The 20538-nt window shown below is 49.2% G+C and overlaps 1 protein-coding gene across 3 annotated transcripts in view; it reads left to right on the top strand.

The window, feature by feature from the left end:
* CPA5 (carboxypeptidase A5) overlaps positions 1 to 20538 on the top strand; it is a 40249-nt gene continuing 19711 nt past the window's right edge. For 2 of the 3 annotated variants that reach the window (XM_082472976.1, XM_082472978.1), the window contains exons 1-8: positions 1 to 3501; positions 4664 to 4745; positions 5747 to 5881; positions 14429 to 14527; positions 15709 to 15810; positions 17014 to 17115; positions 17467 to 17577; positions 18042 to 18132. In XM_082472976.1, the coding sequence (XP_082329102.1) occupies positions 3386 to 3501; positions 4664 to 4745; positions 5747 to 5881; positions 14429 to 14527; positions 15709 to 15810; positions 17014 to 17115; positions 17467 to 17577; positions 18042 to 18132 (838 nt within the window). In that variant the 5' untranslated portion in view covers positions 1 to 3385. The remainder of the gene's footprint in view (positions 3502 to 4663; positions 4746 to 5746; positions 5882 to 14428; positions 14528 to 15708; positions 15811 to 17013; positions 17116 to 17466; positions 17578 to 18041; positions 18133 to 20538) is intronic. The other variant, XM_082472972.1, reaches the window with a different exon arrangement.

Raw genomic sequence — 20538 nt, forward strand, 5'->3', positions numbered from 1 at the left:
AAAAAAAAAGTATAATGGGGGCTTCCCTGGTGGCACAGTGGTTAAGAATCCACCTGCCAATGCAAGGGACATGGGTTCAAGCCCTGGTCCGGGAAGATCCCACATGCCACGGAGCAACTAAGCCCTTGTGCCACAACTACTGAGCCTGCACTCTAGAGCCCATGAGTCACAACTACTGAGCCCGCGTACCACAACTACTGAAGCCTGTGCACCTAGAGCCCAGGCTCCGCAATAAGAGAAGCCACCGCAAGGAGAAGCCCGTGCACGGCAATGAAAAGTAGCTGCCACTCGCCACAACTGGAGAAAGCCCGTGCACAGCAACAAAGACCCAACGCAGCCAAAAAAAAAAGTATAATGACTGAGAAATTTGTGAAAATAGTGGAGAGAGAGCTATCCCCAGGTACAGTAATCCAATCTCAAGCAGGATAAACCAAAAGAAATTTATACTTAGACACATTATACATGTGTCTAAATGATTACCTTTTAACAGCAAAAGTGATAATGTTTTTGATGTGCTGAGAGAAAAACAATAATCAACCTAGAATTTATAACCAGTGAGACTCTTTCAAGAATGAAAGCAAATAGGGACTTCCCTGGTGGTCCAGTGGTTAAGACACCGTGCTCCCAATGCAGGGGGCCCAGGTTCGATCCCTGGTCAGAGAACTAGATCCCTCATGCTGCAACTAAAAAAAAAAGGAAGATCCTGCATGCTGCAACTAAGACCTGGCACAGCCAAATAAATAAATAAATATTTTTAAAAAAAGAAGCAAATAAAGAATTTTCAAACAAATAAAAACAGAGAGCTTCACTAAAGAAAGAATTTAAGTATATACTTCAAGCAGGAGGAAAATGATCCTAGATACAAGGTATATTCTTTGAGGAGGAAGATCAAGAACTCTAGGGTTGAGAGACCTCTATCTACTCTTCAGGGGACATGTTTGCTTACCTCTCAGGTAAGTTTGCTTTTACTTCTTTTACTCCTTTATGGGATCTGTAGATTCTTACTTTCATGCCAGCCCAGTGAGGTGTTAAGAAAAGTTGTTATTAAAAATATTTTATCTAGCATTTTAGTTATTTCATTTGGGCAGGATTGCCCACTCACCTGCAGGAGATTAAAGTCCTTCTAACAACTTCTTTAGGTTAACTCTCCCTGCCTCTTCAGTCTACATGGAGTCCATGTTACCCATCCTCCTGGCATGTTGTACCTTCCCCTTGGAGCACATACATCAGCTATATTTTCACACTTATTTGTATGCTCTTTAACTTAATTGTCTACTTACCCCATTAGAAATCTAAGGGCTACGTCTGTATCGCTCTGTTTTTTTCCCACACCTTAGCAAGTGCTTGGCCCATAGTAGGTATTCAGTAAACATTTATTGAGTAAATAATGTCTACTTAATTAGATATTTTAATGTCTAAAAATAAAATTAATTAATGAGTAATTAATTTTGAGTGAGAAGCCAATATTAGGTATTAGATCAAACACAGCTGTGTGTCTCTGCTTCAGATCCAGCCTTGGAGACAGGGCTGGTGAATTCCCATAGAACTATGCTGTCTAATGCGGCAGTCATTAGCCACATGTGGCCATTTAAATTATTAAAATTAATTAAAATTAATTAAAATTTAAAATTCCTCGCTCACACTAGCCACTGGTGGCTATCCTATTGGATACTGTAGACATAGAACATTTCCATTATCACAGGAAGTTCTACTGGAAGTGCTGCCTTAGAATTCTCAAGAATTCTTAACTGCTCCTCTGTCTCTCTTTTGCTCTTGCTCTCAGTCTTTCTTTCTCTCTCTCCCCACTCCTAAACCAAGTGCAGGGATTGTCTTATTATTAGTGACTTATAATGGTGCTTTTGAACAAGAAGATGCTGGGTACTTTGGGTGACTAGCACCATCTCACTTTTCTTTCTTTTAAATTCCTGAGCTATTGTTTACTAATACATTCTTTTATTCCTATTTCTAACTGAAGCTGAATGTTACTTGGGTAGAAAGCCTAATTGCTTTCTTTTCTAGGTCCTTAAACCCTTTGCTAATGGTTCAGTCTGAGAGTTCCCAAAGCCAGGGTTCTAGGAGAGTTTGGCATGTCTGAACAGCTGAACTACGAGATAATGGAGTAGGTCCAGCGGGGTGTGGGAGCAGGGCATTCTCTCAATAAAAGAGCTCCCCTCTCTGTACACATGGCCAGTTAATTGGCCATTCTGGGAAAGCATGGATGGGGAGGGGGGGCTTCTGAGAATCGCCAGTGACAGTTAAGTGGCCTTTTGTTGATGTCCTCTGCTGAACAACTTTGTTGGATTTAGTCTCTGCCTCTCCTCCACCTCCTGCAGATTTTCTGTTAGATTCATCATTTACCATTCAGGCATCATCTTTCACTTTCTCCTTCTAATATGACTGCTTTGTGTGCTGGCCTCTGCTTTATTCCTACTGTTCCCACACTGTAAAGGGGGCTGTGTGGGGCTTCAGCAGCACTGAGAAATTGACTCTGCTCTCTGTTGAGAACTATAATAATGACTGCAGTGACCTTCATGTATAGCAGAAAATGCACTACCTATCCTGGCATAATGGTGACCACCTGAAGATAGAGAAAAGGGACTCTTCACTGAATTCCTTCTCACAGAATAGACATTTCCTTTGTTCCCCTTTCTATTTTCTTCTCTCCACTGCACCTGGAGTCCTGAGCTAAGATGCAGCTGTGACTAAGAGCTAAATGCTTTGAGATAATGACATTATATTTTGCAGGCTTTGCCAAGCCAATTCACCCAAGTTGTCTCATCTAATACCCCCCAAAAACCCTGTGAAGTAGGGAGGAGAGATTTTATTAACCCCATTTGACTGATGAGTAAATTGAGACTTAGAGAGATGAGGTCAATTGCCCCAGACCTTTTAGACAGGAAGTGAGCACCCAGCTGTGTGTCTAAACACGGCATTGTTTCAGTGGTGTCCACATCCTTATGTGCACGGAGGATACGCGTGAGTGGATGGGGAGGGAGAAGGAGCACAGAGAAAAGAGTAGGAAGAGGGAGGAAAGGAGTGGTTTCCTTGGGCCTCTGGCTTCTCTCGTCTTTCTCTGGAGATGGAGGATTCGATGTTCACGAGAGGCTGGCCCAGCAAACCTCTGGGGAGGAAAACAGCTAAAGGCCTTGTCTTCCTCTTTCCCTCCCCTCCTCCCCTTCTCAGGAGAAGACTCACCTAGAAGTGGGGAGGGGCGCCCCAGCTCTCCAAGACCTGGCGTGTGGGAATCCCACGCACGGTCTCCCCAGAGAGAGCCTAACGCACATTCTCGGGTCTGGCCTGTCGGCCTTTAGGTGCTCTGCTGTCCTGAGGCCTGACCATGCCCGTGCACGAGGAGAACCCCTGAAGTTCGCCTGGAGGAAGAAGCATGCAGGGCTTCCCCGGAGGAAGTGCGGGCCGAGCGCTGTCCCCTGTGGACAGGCAGACGCTTCTGGTCTGCAGCTTTATCCTGGCAGCAGCTTTGGGCCAAATGAATTTCACAGGGTGAGTGGCTGCTCCTTAGTGGGAGGGAGGATTGCTGGGAGCCAGGTGACCGGGTGGCCCAGCGGGACCTGATCAAGGTGAAGGGATTCAGGATTTCAGTCCCCATCCTGAACCCGCTTCCAACTCCGTCACCTCTCAGTTTCACGTGCGAGGGCAGGACGCGCAGCTGTATTATTGTCCCTCCCCCAACCTAGAGTTCTTAGTCTGGGCTCCAAGGGTAAGCTTTCAGGGCTCCAAGAATCCCCTGAAATCATATGTAAAATTTTTTGTGTATCTACTTTTTTTCTGGAGGAAGTGTTTGTAACTTTTCTCCGATTCTTAAAAGAGTTATAACCCCCCAAAGACTATGTACTCCTAACGTATGGGTGTGGTATTGTCTTCCTTTGAGTAAAAATAAGTATGAGTATTATATACCCTCTACAGACATGATTTCTCAGCTTCCCAAAGATCCCGCAAGGTAACCCCTCCATAGTATCTCCATAGTAGAGAAGAGGAGACACAAGCTTAGAGAGGGGGTTCCTCATCCAGGGTATCAGAGCCGGTCAGGGAGGGAGCCATCGCTATCCCAGGCTCAGACCCCAGAGGTCACACTGCAGGCTGCTCAGTTATATGACCTCCCCACCCCTCCAGAGGGACAGGAAGGAGCTCAGCTTCCCCCTCTGAGGTGGTTTGAGATTGATCTCTTCCATGTCCTGCGGCTCTTGGGAGAAGGCAGGAGAGGGCACGGGGTTGGGGCAGACGTGGCCTTGGGACCTTGTATGAAGAGCACATGGGGCCACCATTGGTGCCCCCGACTCCCTGTATCTATTCCTTTCTGTCCTTTATTCCTTTTGTTCCCCCTCCCTCCTCCATCCCCCACATTCCTTTCCCATCCTGTTTCCCCTGTCTTAGCATTGGGCTCATCAGCGGCACTGACAGGCTTTTTTTGATTTAGTCCCCTGGGTGGTCTGTCCTTGGGGCTGGAGAGTCCACTGGTCCCATGCTAAAGGGCTTCCGTGCTTCCCAGGGCTACAAGTCCTTCTGCTCAGGGGTCCTCTAGCCTCCCAACTGTCCTGCCAGGTCCCCGCAGCCTGGCCTCTTTTCCACTCTGCCTCTTCCAAGCAGCACAGTCTTCCAGGAATCCCTCTGAGCAGCTCCCTCCACCCTCTCTGTGTCTTTCCAGTGACCAGGTTCTTCGAGTCCTGGCTAAAAATGAGAAGCAGCTTTCACTTCTCAGGGATCTGGAGGGCCTGAAGCCCCAGAAGGTGAGGACTCCACAGGGCTTGGGGACGAGTTCTCTCCTCCCTCACAGCGGCCTGCACCTTTGGCTCTATGTCCTGCTTCCCCCACCCCAAACCTGCCCTCTGGGTGTATCTGCCAAAGATCACAGCACTGTGGAAAAATCAAATGTGGCTCCTCTTCAGAAGAGGTTGGGAACACTCACCTGGAAGGTTGGGTGGCCCTTCTTGGCTTTCCCCTCTGTCCTGTAGGGGGGCTGCTCTGAAAATGGCTGGAATGTCCTGAAGCCACATGAGAGGTACATGTATCTCTGGGTGGTATGCCATGCAGCATGCAGACTGGACACATCTGTTTCCCAATTGGAATGGCTTCGCTTGGCAAACCTGTGTTTTATTTGGGTTCGTCCCTGTCAGCCTGAGCATTGGTTTCTGAGAACATTTGTCCTCAGCAAGTATTCCACAAAGCAAAACATTTTCTTCAATAATAGAAGGGTTTTGTTTGAGGGCTGTTGAAACAACCTGATATTTCTGGATGTGGCCCAAAGCCCACGTTCCTATTCATTTGAGTGCCCTTATCAACCAGGACTCAGAAAACTTTATAATAATTCTCTCCATTTTACAAACTGAAAAATAGACATGGCAGTCGGATGGCACAGGGATCCAGATCAGGCCTCTCCTACCCCTTCGGGGTTTAGGGGCAGTGACGTCTCCCTCTTCTCACCAGGATTCTTGTCCATGTTAATGTCCCAGGTGATGGGCCGTCTCACCTTTAGAGATTATTTTGGGCTCTTTGGATCCAGGCGAAATTACATTGTGTGAGTGAGGCTGGGAGATGAGGTGCTTAGCATCAGGGAAGGAAATGCAGTGACTTAGGGATTTTGTTTGTCCCTGTCTTGCTGCTCGGCCTTAGGGGTTTCATTTTGGAACTGGGGCCCTTTCAACTGTACAAGAGAAGAACATCTGGCCCTCCAGGGTGCCTACAGGATTGTGTGATAAACATGCCCGTTTTTCTCTCCTTTGTGATCAAGGTGGACTTCTGGCGTGGCCCAGCCAGGCCCAGCCTTCCTGTGGATATGAGGGTTCCTTTCTCTGCACTGAAGGACATCAAAGCTTACCTGGAGTCTCATGGCCTTGCTTACAGCATCATGATAAAGGACATCCAGGTGAGGTCCTGCCCCAGCGCTGCGGCTGGGGGTCTCAACTTCATATCCTGTTTTGGTTTGGGCCCAACATGGAGAAAGAACATCCAGGGCTAAAATGGATGTTTTCTTTCTGGAGTTTCATCTGCATTTTTGTGAACCTACCATGGAAGGAATGAAACCTCACACTTCTCAAGGAAAATTTAAATCTAAGACAGAGTTCATACGTCATAGTATGGTAATGGCAGGGTAGCTTGTGGAGTCCTCTTTTATTTTTAATTAAAATTTAAAAAAAATTTTTTATACAATTTTAAAGGTTACTTTCCATTTACAGTTATAACAAAATATTGGCTCTATTCCTTGTGTTGTACAATACATCCTTGAGCCTGTCTTACACCCAATAGTTTGTACCTCCCACTCCCCAACCCCTATATTGCCCCTCCTCCCCCCACTGTTAACCACTAGTTTGTTCTCTATACCTGTGAGTCTGCTTCTCTTGTTATGTTCACTAGTTTGTTGTGTTTTTAAGATTACTTGTGGTGTCTTCTTATGGAGGAATTTGTAGTTCATGGCAAAGGAGGAGACGGGGGAGAAGGGAGACAGGAGGAAATAGCTCAGGTCTTTTCTGGGCACCGTGGGGAGGGAGGCAGCTCTTCTGATGGCTCCTTTTGCTCTTCTGACTGCTCCCTCCTGTGTCTGTTGTGTCTCAGCCATTTGATAGCAGGGGATTCCTTCACTCCAGAGAGGCAGGAAGAGGTGAGAGAAGCCGAGTGTGAGCCCTGCTGCGGTTTCCTTCCCGCCACCTCCACTGCAGGGCTCTCAGTACTGGGCGCCTCTCCCAGGCAGGATTCTGCCAGAGGAACAGCTTTGGGAGAAGCAGCTGCAGGCCTGCCCTTGGGGAGGGCGAAGGGAGACTTCATCCCAGGCACCCCATTCTCCCCACCCTCACTTGTTGCTGCACCTTACAGCGTCTTTTCTGAATGTCGTGAAATTCTATTTTAATTGTTCTGTCTGCAAGGATATCCCAAGGAGTCTCTTTCCTAAAACGATTCTTTCGGGCATCACTGGGTTAGACCTCTCTGGCTGCACCCCTCCGCAGATGCTGTCATGTACCTGTAGATTTGTATCCACGTAGATTCCTGCCCAGCCACATTGTGCTGCAGCTAATCTCCTCTGAGGGCTCTGCGTGTGGGAATACACAGTCCCCAGAGCGCACACACTTGACACCACATGCCATTAGGTGCATTCCTTCCCATGTAAGCACGGGGCTGGGGCGCTGCGGTCCATTCAAAGACCTTTCTTCCTCCTCAGGCACATCTGTTTCCTGCTCAACATTTCCCTAATTAAATCCCCCACAAACAAAAATGGGGAAACTCCCACAGACAAGAGAGGCTACCACATCAAAAGACTTAGTGCCCAATTCTCATTTTTCCCCCTTGCCTGCATTTTGAAGTTTGCATTTCCCTGCTTCTGCCCTGCCCTGGAGACCCTGCAGCATTTGGCAAACAGATATGAAGAGGTCTCTGAAAATTTTCTGTTGATTTCTGCATATCAGGAATGGACCCAGAGGCACCTGTGAGTCTCCCCCCCTTCACCGGCTCCTCTGGAACTGTCCTCTCCTGTCATCCCCAGCCCTGGATTCCCTTCGCCGGTGGGGAACGGGGAGCTTTTCACGCCCTCTCAGTAAAATGCCCTCAACTCGGGGCCTTAACCCAGTCTGGCAGGATTTTCACCAACACCTTGCTCTGTCTGCAACGCATCAAGCTCTGATTGTTATACTTGAGATCACATTTTGGCTCCCAGGGAGCTGGGGCTGGGAGGAGGCTGCTGTGTGGAGTTGATGTGTGGTGGTGATGGGGGAAGGTGTCGAGGAGGAGGGAAGCTCAGAGGTGCTAACAGGAGGGAAGGGCTTTGCACCACTCAGGTTGTTGGCCTCCAGTCTCATGTTTTAGTTATCGACGCACAGACCTGATTGCTTTCTGTCTTCTGGATCGCCTCACCCCAGTGTCTGGCATAGCGTCTCCTGCATGGTGGGCCCTCAGCCACTGTGTGCTGAATGAATCACTCTATTGGCAGGTTCAGGAGGAGCATGCCCGGAGAGAGACCTGACTAATATGCTGGTCTGTGTCTCCAGAGCCCCCTCCCCTGAGCCCCTCAAGGTGCAGAATCATTTGCCTTATCTATCTTTATACCCCAGCACCTACCAGAGGGCCTGCCACTTAGGCGGGGGGCTTAGTAAATGTCAGTTGACTTAATGGACATGAGAAGGAGAGGGAAGAGGAGAGAGTATGCTTGCTTGTTAGTGCCAGGCTGAGAGAAAGTGTGAAAAAACTTGGTGCCAGCTTTTACTTTGGCCAGAGGCGCTGGAGACTTTTGAGGAAGGGAGGTGCCCCCCTGCCACTCCTGCCTTGTGATCAGAGGGATGCTTGAGATGAGCTTATTCATTCCACCCACAGATACAGAGACACCTACTGTGTGCTGGGTATTGGGCAAGGCACTGGAAAAACAAAGATAAAAAAATGTAGTCACTGGATCCAGGGGCGCTTGAGTGCTGTGGGGATGGGGGAGTTGAGGGGAGTAAATCAGTGATGACAATGGAGTGGATGATGCGCTGATGGAGTGGAGCAGGTTGCTATGGGAGCGAGTACAAGAGGCACTGCACGTCGCTCTGAGGCTCCGAGAAGGCGGTAATTACGGTGTGGCTGAAGAGCAGCAGAGGGGGGGCCGGGGAGGGGAAAGGGCCTGTGATTGGCACTGAGGCCAGACCAGAGCACAAAGGGCATCCTCCACCAGGTGAACAAGTCAAGATAAAATCCCGAAAACCATGGGGGAGCCATCGGAGGGCTCTGACATGATCAGATTTGCATTTTAAGAAAAATCTCTCTGACAGTGACAATGTTGACAATGTTGAGTTGGGGACAGGAACAGGGAGAGACTGACAGACAGGAGGGTGGTGCGGAAATTGCAGTGGGCCAGGGAAGAAATTATCTGATTCCGAGTGCGCTGTATTTGCATTTAATTTTTCTTCACCTCCTCATTCTTTTCAGCCCTTTAGTTGTTTTTTTTTTTTTTCCCCTGGGATGAGTCACCATGGCAAAGCTTCACTTGAGCAATCAGCTCTGTGGATTTTAATGGCTTTTTTCTGATTACAAAATTAATAAATATTCATGGTAGATAATTTGGAAAATAGGGGAAAGCACAAAGGAGAAAACAAAAATCACCCATGCTCCGAGCACGCTCTAGAGCAAAATACAATTTAGTGTAAATAAAACTTCGCCAATTTTCCCCTCTCTCCTGGATCATTCCCATTAGCATACAAATATAGAGTTATTTCTCTCATCTTAAAAAGGTCCTCTCTTGATCCTTTCCCCCGCCTCCAGCTATCACCCCATTTCTCGTCTTCCTCATAGAGCAAAACTCCTGGAAATATTGACTGTACTTACCATCTCCATCCCTCTCCTCGGGTGGACTGTCCACCCCTTGCTTCACCTCAACTGCCCTTGACAATGTCACACACAGCTCCTAGGTCCAACTCAGCAGTCAGCTCTGAGTGTACAGTGTCCTGTTCTTTCATCTTTCAGCCTGACTGGTCACTCTCTCCTCTCTGGAACACGTCTCTCCTTGTGACTTCCATGACACTACACTCTCCTGGGTTGTCCCATCTTACTGGCTGCTCCTTTGCATGTTGTTTCCCTGGTTCCCAGCTCTGTCCTTCGACCTCTCCTCTATCCCCTCATCCAGGATCATGGCGTTGAATACCTTCAACCTCCTGAATACTCCCATATTTATAGCTCCAGCCAGACTTATATATTTGACCTGAACTCCAGACTGACGTATCTGACCATCTACTTGGCATTTCCACCTAGGTGTCTAATGGGCATAGCAAACTTCACAGGTACAAACCTAGCTCCCCTGGCCACTCCCTGGCCTGCTCCTCCATAGCCTTCCCCAACTCAGGAAATGGCAGTGCCATCCTCCCGTCACTCAGACAAGAAACCTGGAGCCATCCTTGACTCTTTTCTCACATCCCACAGACAGTCCATTAGCAAATCCTATCAGCTCTCCCTTCAAAATATATCTTACCACATCCTATTCTATCACCACGGGTCGACACCCCGTCAGCCTTCACCTGGATTATTCTGGTAGTTTCCTAACTGTTCTCCCTGATTCCACCCTTGCCTCCTTATTGCCTAGCCTCAAAACAGCAGAGGTGACCTTTAAAAATATGCAAGTCCTATTATGTCACTCATCTGCTTAAAACCCTCGGTGTCTCCCCACCTCATTCAGAGTAAAACCCAAAGTCCTTAAGACTGCTGTAAGGCTCTACACGATCCAAGCCCCACCCCACGTCACTGTCCAGTCTCCCCTTGCTCACTCTGCTCCAGGCACTGGAACCTGCTTGATGTTCCTCCAGCTTGCCTGACCTATTCCTGCTTCAGTGCCCTTGACTAGGATCATACTTCAGGGCCTTTGCACTTGCTGGTCCTTGTAGCTGGAATGCTGCTTCTACAGATATCAGCATGGCTTATTCCCGCACTACTTTCAAAACTTGATTCACGTATCAACTTTTCACCCTATTTTGAGCTGTACCTTTCTCTTCCCACACTCCCCCAGTTCCCGCCCTCACTTTTCTCCTTGGCACGTACAGCCTTCTAATATCCTATATGATTTACTTATTTGTCTTGTTTATTGTCTGTCTCCCTTATCAGACTGTAAGCTCCATGAGGGCAGGCAATTTTGTTTTGTTGGCTGCCATATCTTTAGTGCCCAGTGTGTGCTTCACAAACACTGGTCTGCTGAGTAGAAGAGATTAAAAAGTGGGAAAGGTGTTGGCTGGGGTGGGGGTGGGTGGCAGCTCTAAAGAGGAGAGGAAGACAGGAATAGGCAAGGAAAGGAAGGAATCATGGGTAAGGCCCTGAGGGAGAGCCAGAGTCTGGCTGCACAGGGGTAGGGGGCTGAGGAGGGTTGGGGGTAGGGGTTGGGAGACAGGGACAGCAGAAGGACTAGGCCCCTCTGTTGGTCCCAGGGAGGGGCAGGGGCTGCCTGACTCACCCAAGTGACCACTAATGGGGGTCACCTGCTGTCCAAGTCCTGCAGACACCACTTCTCCCTGGAGGAACCCCAATTTCCTGGTCATGCCCTGTAATGATTATTCCACCACAGAGTCCTGGAGTCACCCAAGAGTTACTGTTGTTGTCCTGTCATTGTCATCGTCATCGTAGCTGGCATTTACTACATGCTAGGCAATGTTCTAAGCATTTTACATGTATTCACCCTTCTAATCCTCACAAGAACACTTCAAGTATGTGTGAAAGTACATGGTAACATGACCCCCATTTTATGAAGGTGCAGAGAATTTCCTAATTTAGGAGACTGAGGCACAGAGAGCTTAGTAATTTGCCCAAGTTAGTGACAACATCAGGATTTAATCTGAGACAGCCTGGCTCCAGGCCTTGGACTCTTTACTCTTGTGCCGTCTGCCTTCTCAAGCGGTGTCATTGTTGTTCGTATGGCGTTTTAGCTTTGCCTTTTGGGCAGGGAAGCCCCGGTTCGGTCTTGAACTCTGAGGGGTCCACTCTGACAGCCCCAGATCTGTACCCCCTCCCCCCATCCAAACGTAGGCATGGCATGTAACTGCCACCAGCCATGCAGCTGCCACTGCAAACGTCAGGCCTGGAAGAGGAGGCCAGGGATGCATGAGGAGAGGTGACGGCCCTCCTCACAGAGCGGGCATTAGAGCCCAGCTCCTGCCCGCCACCACTGTTTCTGGGAACTTCGTCCATTTTACGTCTGTGGTTGGAGTGAGCTGTGAATGCAGATTCCCCTCAGGCGTCATCTTCACCTTTGGGGCCCACGGTCCCCCAGCCCCCCATCTTGGAGGTGCTGTTCGTAATGTCCCCATCCTTCCTTGCTCCTGTCATAAATTAATTTACACTGAGGTGTTACTATCCCTGTCAGCTTACGGCTTCCAGGGAGGCAAATGGCTTACTTCTGAGTCTTTTTTTCCTCTGAGAAGCCTGACAGGGCTGTAATTAGGCAAGCCTGTGGCAAGTCTGCATTCTTAGTTCTCCCATCCCCTTCCCTCAGCCCTGTGAAGGGAGCAAACATCTGCGTATTTTTCAGGCCAGAGTAGATTAATGTTCCTGGAATCGAGGGCCCAGCTGTGAGGGCTGAGCATTCCCAATTTGTAAGCGGGTGTCATATCCATTCACAAGGCTGTGAGCGTGTTTGGAAAGTTATTTGCAGTTTGGTGCCGACTTCCCATTTGCCTCCAAGCTGTCGTGTGGAACAAAGGACAGCCTTATGGGAACTCTCTTCCTGTGGGTGTCCCTGAGCTGTGGGGAAAGAACTGGGTCCTCCGGTCCTATCTTCCCAATTTTTCTTCCCTCTCCTCCACCTTCGCTCACCACCTCCATCCCTAGGAAGTTAGATGTATGGGCCCTTTAACTTTATGGCGCTGGGGCCCTGACTCCGGGTGTGTTGGCCTGACCTGCTCTCTGCTCTGCAGCTGCTCACCGCAGCTGGTCATGCCCGGCCCACAGTGAGGGACACACATTGGTCATGGAGGCTGCTGAGATTTCCGTTGATTTTCTGGGAAGAAGACAGATTTCCTTTGTTAGAGCTTCCCAGGCTGGTGCTTGTGCCAGTGAGGATCAGGGCTCCTCCAGCCATCTCTAACTAAACCAGCAATCCCAGCTTTGCCCAAGTGGGAACGTCCCCAGCCCAGCCAGTACAGCTGGAGAGCATTGCAATTACAAATGCCTAGCATGTAGTTGGTGCTCAAAAAGAAAATGAAATGAGCCCCAAACATTGACTTCCACTCCCATTTAAAAATCTGTGAACTTGAGGATTGTGAGCAAGCTGACAGGGGCGGTGGGGTGAGTGTGTCATCTGGTAGTGGCCTCGGCTGCAGCGGGGCGGGGCGGGGTGTCTCTTCCAGCCCTGGGACTGAAGGCGCCATGGCTGCTGCTTTATTTTTAGCCATTTGGGTGTTTTGCCTTTGTTTTAGTATTATTTATTCATTTAGAAGATTTTACTTATTGAAGTAGTGTGAGCACGTTGCCAAATTGCAAAAATAGAGAAAAGGAAAAATTCCTTGAAATCATAATCTTTCTCTCCTAACAGGCATGTTAGCATTTTGGTTTTTTTTTTTTTGGCATTTTACTGTGTTGTTTTCCTATGCTTGGGGTATTGCCTTTTCATTATTTAAAAGCACTTTTAAATTACAATAGTATGATGGACTTTTCACCTGTTGTTCATATTTTATACGTGTGCTTACTCTTTCTCTCTCTCTGTGTACACACACACACACACACACACATATAGACATGTGTACGTGTGTGTGTGTGTGTGTGTGTGTGTGAGATTCTTATTAGCTTTTAGTTTTGATAGCTAGCTGGCCTTAAGGAACATAATGTTAGAAACTAGGATATCTGGGTTTCTATCTCATCTCTGCCCCTTGTTAGCTTTGCTATTAAGTCTCTTTACCTCTCTAATTTGCATTTTCTCTAAAACATGAATAGTTAATTCTTGCCCTGTCATCTAACCAGATCAACCGAGGTGATGAGTATACACATGCTTGGTTAAACTAAAAGACTCTGGCCTGAAGCAAGGCATTATCAGGATTTACTTGTGACCCAGAGCTGCAAAGCAGTGACTCTGGGTTGACGGCCTCTGCTTTCCCAGCACCGCTGTGGCAAAGGGGCCCAGGCACCTCCCATGCTGCACAGGCAGGGCTGAGTCTTGGGGTGCTTCGGTCCCTGGGTGTCAATGTAAGGGTATGAGCTTAGGGTGAAGGGCACATGCCCACCTCACTGAGTCCCGAGCTGGGAAAAATGCCCCAGGATGATGTGGGAGGTCAATTCAACCCAGGCACTGTACTGCCCTCTCTGTGGGAAGTACCACGTGAGGACTGTGTGCCAACTCCAAATTGCCACTCCAGGAAGGACATTGCTTTGGCTCACCTGTACTTGTGTTTAAGAGGCAGTTAAGATGGTGAGTGACAGACTGTTGGCACATTAATTATAATGATTTGGACTGGCTCTTCGAATGGCTTGGACATCGACTGTCTGGGCTACTTCCTGGGGCAGAGTGCGTGCTGTGGGTCAGGGGAGCCCTCTGCTCCCCCGGGGTCAGTGTACATAGCTCAGCTTGGGCTTTGGCTCAACAGAGGGTTCACAGAGGACAAAAGCAATGTTGGCAGTGGCCCATGAGCATCTTTTCCAAGACACTTTTATATCTTTTATTACATTTTATCCTTTTGAGATGGGCAAGGCAAGTCCCAATTTTCACGCTGAGGAAACCAAGATCAAGGTTCCACAGCAAGTTAGTGGCAATGGCACACTTAGAACCAAGTTCTCCAGACTCCTTGTCCTGTGCTCATCTGGGAAATGGCGGCATGAATGCCAGCTTGCCAAGCGGAAAAATCACCCAGCAACCTGGCATCTCCTCCTTTTGCGCAGTTCACACTCACAGCGGCTCATTCTCCGATGTCGATGCTGTCTTTGTGCAGCCAGCTGAGGCAGGGCTCAGAAGAGACATGCCTGGCCCAGCCTCCTCTTCCCTTCCTAGGTGCTGCTGGACGAGGAGAGAGAAGCCATGGTGAAATCCCGCCGGCTGGAGCGCAGCACCAGTAGCTTCAGTTACTCCTCGTATCACACCCTGGAGGAGGTGGGTCTGCCGGGTCAGGCTCTGGACTCTGTTGTCCTCTTGAGCCCGCAGGGTCTCCAGCCTCAGGACTCTGGGGTCTACAGGAGACCATGAGCTGACGCTTGGGGAGTGCAGAGCACACACTGGGCCACAGGAGGTAGACAGCTCAAGGAGGTCCAAAAGCCAGGATTCAGACAGAGGGGACTGTGGCTCAACAGTGCAGTCCACAGCAGGCGTGGGACCGGAGTAATGGGTCTATGAGGTGGAACACTAGAGCAGGGATCCAGCACCGGCCAGAACAGAGCAGGTAGAGGCACCGTCCTATCTGACATTCTGGCTAGGGATCCAGGTGTCTTAACCTCTGCACGACCAGTCCTGTGTTAAGTGACCCCAGCTGTGAGTGCTAGAGCACAGAGGGACAGGAAGCTAGGCATGTTAGAGAGCCATTTTGTAGAATTAAACAGAGTTCCTTCAGCTGGAGAAAATTTATGATTACAGTTACAGCCATCGAGGGCAGGCATGACTGATTGTGACTTGTTTATAAAGGTAGAATATGCAAGAAAAGCACAGAGACGCCCAGTCGAGAAAGAAACTCTAGGCACACATCCTACTTCCATGTAAAGGATGACATTATTGATATTGTCCATCTATTATTATCATTATCACTCTCCCCGTTTCACGAAGTCCGTTAATAGAGGATCCATTTTCTTTCATATATTTGTTAATTTAATTATATATTGGAAGAATAAGAGAATGAATTAGTATATTCCATTAGTATTTATTGATGTCAGAGATAAATAATCCTGCCTTCAAGAGGCTTAGAATCTAAAAGGGTCAGGATGACTAAAAACAACACTGCAAGGACTATGAGATCTGTCAAATGGATTGAAGGGGCCAATAAAATGGAAGCAAGAGAAACTTCCAACCAGAGAGAGCCTTGCAGGCTGACCCTGGGGACTGAGTAGGCTCAGCACATGCTGCTCTTCCAGGCAAGGCTTAGGAAGAGCCTGGGAATCCAGGCTAACCACAGCTCCTGCCTTAGACCCAAGGTAGTCTTTCATTTTTGTGATACGTTTAGATCCTCAAGGGAGGTGGGAAAGCATTAAAGAGGGTGGGATGGGGCAAGGAGAATACTCAGAGTGATCCTGGGGTTTGCCCCCTCCCTGCTTAACTGCCCATCTGAGAAACTTCATTCCTTTCAGATATATACCTGGATCGACAACTTTGTAACTGAGCATTCAGATATTGTCTCAAAAATTCAGATTGGCCACAGCTTTGAAAATCGGTCCATTCTTGTTCTGAAGGTAAAAGCTAGCAGTGTTGACCACTAGACTGTACAGTGAGTGCCTCTGGCATAAGTTGAGTTCATATGGGGTTGTGGCTGGGTGGGAGTTTTAGGGAGAGAGATGTGTACACTCTTGTCCCGAGGTGACCCACAAGCTTTGGGATGGTGGTGTTCAGGGACCCACCCTTGTAGGTGTGGACAGGTGGTAGTGCAGTGACCTGGCACGTCTGGGTCAGGAATCTGGTAGGAGGGTTGCTAAGGAGATGGAACTGCAGAGTGGCAGTCATCACCTTGGACTTGGGATGTGAGTGTGAGTGAGTCAGCATTCTTCCTGTTACCTCAGTTGCTTCATCTGTTCAATGGGAAGAGCGGTACCCAGAGGCTTCATTTACAACAACTGAGGTCATCTGGCTCAGGCAGCCCCACAGATAGGCCTGAGTCTATGAGGACACCTTTCAGCCCTTCACAGGGGCCACTGGAAACAGAGCTCGAGTAAAATTGGCAGCAGCAGTGCCCTTGGCCATGAAGGAGGCAGGATGGGTGAGAGTGTGGAGCCTACGGGAAAATGATTCTTTGTATGTGGCCTAAAGGGCACTCAGGAGCGTGGACCACGCAGGGCATTTGACATCCAGCTCTCAGAGAAGACAGGCACTGCAGTCCTCAACAATGCCCTGGGAGACTCTTCTGAAGGGTCAAGTGGTCTCATCTAGCTCGGGACTTGACTTCGCCTGTGCCTGCTTTGATTTCCCTTAAGGGCTGTCTGTGTTCCCTCTTTAATGTTGTCTAAGACCTTGCTACTCAGTGTGGTCCTTGGACCAGCAGCAGCAGCATTTCTGGGAGCTTGTTAGAAACTCCCAGCCTCACACCCCTTTCTAGATCTACTGAATCAGAATCTGCATTTTACTAAGCTCCCCGGAGGATTCATGTGCCCTTGAAAGTTTGAGAAGCACTATTCTAAAATACTTTCAAACCTGGGAAATTCTGTGCCTCTGGCTGGATCACTTTGCTCTCCAAGAGCATCACTGTGTCTCCAGGGCACCCCCACACGTGTGCACTTTCTATGGGCTCATGCACAGGTACCTCCACCTACAGCCCCCCTCTCAGGAACATGGGGCCGCTCCAGGCAGTGAGGATACATCTGGGGCCTCCTTCCAGGCAGTCTAGGGACAGCCCTGTAGCTGTTTTGGTTCAAACTTGTATGGGGCCTGGTGCTTTTCCCCAGTTCAGCACTGGAGGTTCTCAGCGCCCAGCCATCTGGATCGACACTGGAATCCACTCCCGGGAGTGGATCACCCATGCCACCGGCATCTGGACTGCCAGGAAGGTCAGCACGGACCATGGGGGCTGGGCTGGGGGGTGGGGGCTGCTCAACTATTTAAGGGCACCTCCGGTTGAAAACTTATTCATGGCTCTCCTAACCCGGGGCTGTCTACGCTCCTGCCCTATGGAACAGCTGCCATGTGCTCTGGCCTTTTGCAGCACAGAGTCCCCAGCTGTCCTCTGCCTTCTAGTTGTTTAAAATCCAAGCCTTTGGTTCTGCACAAGGCTGAACCTGATGACTGATGCCACCCCTGCCTGCAGCCACTGGCTGTACAGATGTCCTGCTCTGCTTCGGAGGAGAGCCCGGCAGGGCCTCCTGTCCCTCACCCTATCCCCACCCTGCCCTTTCTTGCAGATTGTCAATGAATATGGCAAAGACCGCATCGTGACAGACGTACTGAACGCCATGGACATCTTCATGGAGATTGTCTCCAACCCTGATGGGTTTGCTTATACCCACAGCATGGTGAGAGTACCTGAGAGGGAGGGGGTCAAGGATCAGGGGTCAGCTCTGGGGGAATGAAGGAAAGGTCACTGTGGCTTTGGGATGCTTGGCTGAGTTTCCCTAGGGGCAGGCCCCTCGGGGGCTCCTTGCAGAGTCTCACTGAGGCAGGCGGGCTGCTCAGGTGCTGTAGCTGCAGGTCTTGCCCTTCAGCCTCCCTCTTGCTGCCCAGGGAAGGCCACTGTTGATTGGCTGTGCTTGGGCCTCTCTCCATACCCATGTTTAACCTCATAATACCCCAGGTTTAACCACAAAGCATCTGATCTGCAGCCTTGGCCCAGCCCCATGCCAGCCCCATCCAGCCCTAGAGATTCCTTCCTTTTGCCCCTCCCTGGCCTGCCGGACACCCCTTCCTAGACCAGGATGTCAGAGGCTCCCACCCAGGAATGGGCCCAGTGAATGAGGTCACCTGCCCTGCGCTTTTTCAGAACCGCTTGTGGCGGAAGAACAAGTCCAGCAGACCCGGAATCTTCTGCATTGGTGTGGATCTTAACAGGAACTGGAAGTCAGGCTTTGGAGGTACTGCAGTCTGCTGCACCCGGGGGCAGAGCTAGAGAGGACTTGGTTCCTGGCACGTCTCCCACACAGTCAGATTATGTTGACTCATAACTGGGGAGGCAAAGCAGTTAGCTAATGCAAGTGAGTCATGGCCAGGGACAGGCAGGCACATGCCTAGGATTGGCCATGAGGTATGGGGAGAGGTTGCATATGTCTGTTAAATGTATACATATGCTAAGCCTTCATGGGAAACAGCTCCTTGCATGGGGACTAACTGCAAGGGTCAGATCCTAAATATGGCAGAGAAAGGCTTAAGGAGGTCCAAAGTAGTCTTGCTCATTGTTCAAAACCCAGAATTTGTGGTGCCCCACCCAAATATCTCTAGCCCTTCCTCGAATGGAGCATGCCACAAGAAAATGCCTCCAAATTCATTCCCTGAGACCTGTGACCCAAATTTTGCCCTCTGGGGAGGCCAGAACAAAGGTTCAAACATAGAATAAGCTAGTTCCTTATCATTAACACTGACTTGAGCCTGGCTTTTATTTTTGGCCCAATTACTTTGTGACCCTGGGCTGTTGGACTGTTGTTTACCTGCAGGGTTGTATGGTTCAAAGGAGGGGTAGGCAGCTTCCTCCTGAGTTCCCTTGGTGTTCTTCCTGATTATCTCCCTTGCCACGCGAGGGGCTTAGGGACTAGATGGGGAAACTGAGGCTTCCAGAAAGCCCAGAGATGAGTATGTGGACCCTGGGAATGCAGCAATTTGATGGTTGGGGTGCTGGGTCTAACCAGGAAAGTCTCCAAAACAGAGGGGTGTATGGGTACAGCCCTCGGCCCCCAGATACTGCTCCCACACTATACTGGGGGATCAGGGTTTGGCTCCACAGGAGACGATGCCATGATGTTGGCTGCTCCTACCCCTTCGCCATGCTGTTGAAAAGCAGATCTGCAGATGGAAGGTCAAGCCAACGAGATAGAACATTCTAGATCTGGATGCCCATTGCTTTGAAAATCTGATTTGAGTCTGTTCTCACTGAAAAATAAGGACAGCTCTGAAGCATCCAGAGCGAGGCCACCAGCCCACAGTGTAGGGGGTTGCCTGAGAGTCTGGGGCTGTGTTTTAGCTGCTTCTGTAAGGGAACACAGCCACATAAAATTAGGTGTTTCCACCTCCAAATAACCAGACATTTGCCCCCCAAGAGGGCATCCACGTGGGCCCCTCAGAACTGGCTGAAGGGAGTGCCCACATACCCTGAGACAGACTGGCTAGAAGAAAGACAAATTACCTCTTAAAGAAAATAACTTTTGTGAGTTTCACCACAGGAAAAAAACATCAGTATATATATATATATATATATATATATATATATATATATATATATATATATATATATATATATATATATATATACACACAATGTAAAAAAAATATGTGGGAAAAAAAGCCCAGAGGGGACAAAAAGCTCCCATAATCCCCCTACCCAAAGATTACTGCTTTTAATAATTTACCATGTCCTTCCAGCGAGTTCCCCTTGCTACAAATTACATTTTTAGAGAAGGAAAAATAAATAGCTAATGAATCCATTAGCAGGTACTTGTGAAACAGGCAGGCTCAGAGGACGTTGACTGTGAACGTCAGAGGCAGACAGCTAATTCCCATTTGGTCAGGGGAAGATTAGTTTATTCTGCTTAGCTCAAACCAGAACTAACGGCCTGAAGTGTTTCTCCATATTTGGGCAAAGCCACCTGGTCGTTGGCAGGGGAACCACTTTCCATGCGTGGGCTGCAAACGCAGACAAAGCTTGCAGCCTCCCTCGCTCTGCTCATCTGTTGCTATTTGTCATTCATCAAGTGTAGCAGGTGCAGAGGCTCCCAGCAGACACAACAAACAGGGCCACTGTTAGCTGGGCCAGCTCCAGCCTGGGAGGCTGCTCCTACCCCCTCGTTTCCTGCAGGCACATCCCCTTCTAACCAGGGTCAGTCCTCGCCCTAGGCAAAGACCCGAAGACCAAGAAGAGATGCGTTCCCAGGTGACAGAATAGCCTCTGGGCCTGCCTGTGGCCAGAAATAGCGAGTGTCTGGTTAGTGACTCAGGGGGGAAGATTTTGTTTATGGTTTTATTATTGCCTTAATTTAATTGCTGCGTAAAGAGTGATCTGTAGATCATCCCTCCCAGCGCGCCGCCCTCACCTGCACCCTTGGGGAGGACCTGTTTGCTGCAGTACTAGAGCAGCATCTGAACTGGTGGGCAAGCCTCCCAGCTCTCCGGCCAACTCACTGCCCTGAGGGGTGCTCTGGCATCCTCAGGAGGCTTCAGAAGTTGGGGCAATCCCTGGCCTCTGACTGGGCTTCTGTGCAGTCATTTTAGGGAGGAGGAGTGAGAGCAGGACCCAGGATGCTCTTTCCAGTTGTGTTCCTAACCCACAGATC

The sequence above is a fragment of the Balaenoptera physalus genome (genome assembly GCF_965194825.1).
Source record: "Balaenoptera physalus genome assembly, chromosome: 8".
Lineage (NCBI taxonomy): Eukaryota > Metazoa > Chordata > Mammalia > Artiodactyla > Balaenopteridae > Balaenoptera > Balaenoptera physalus.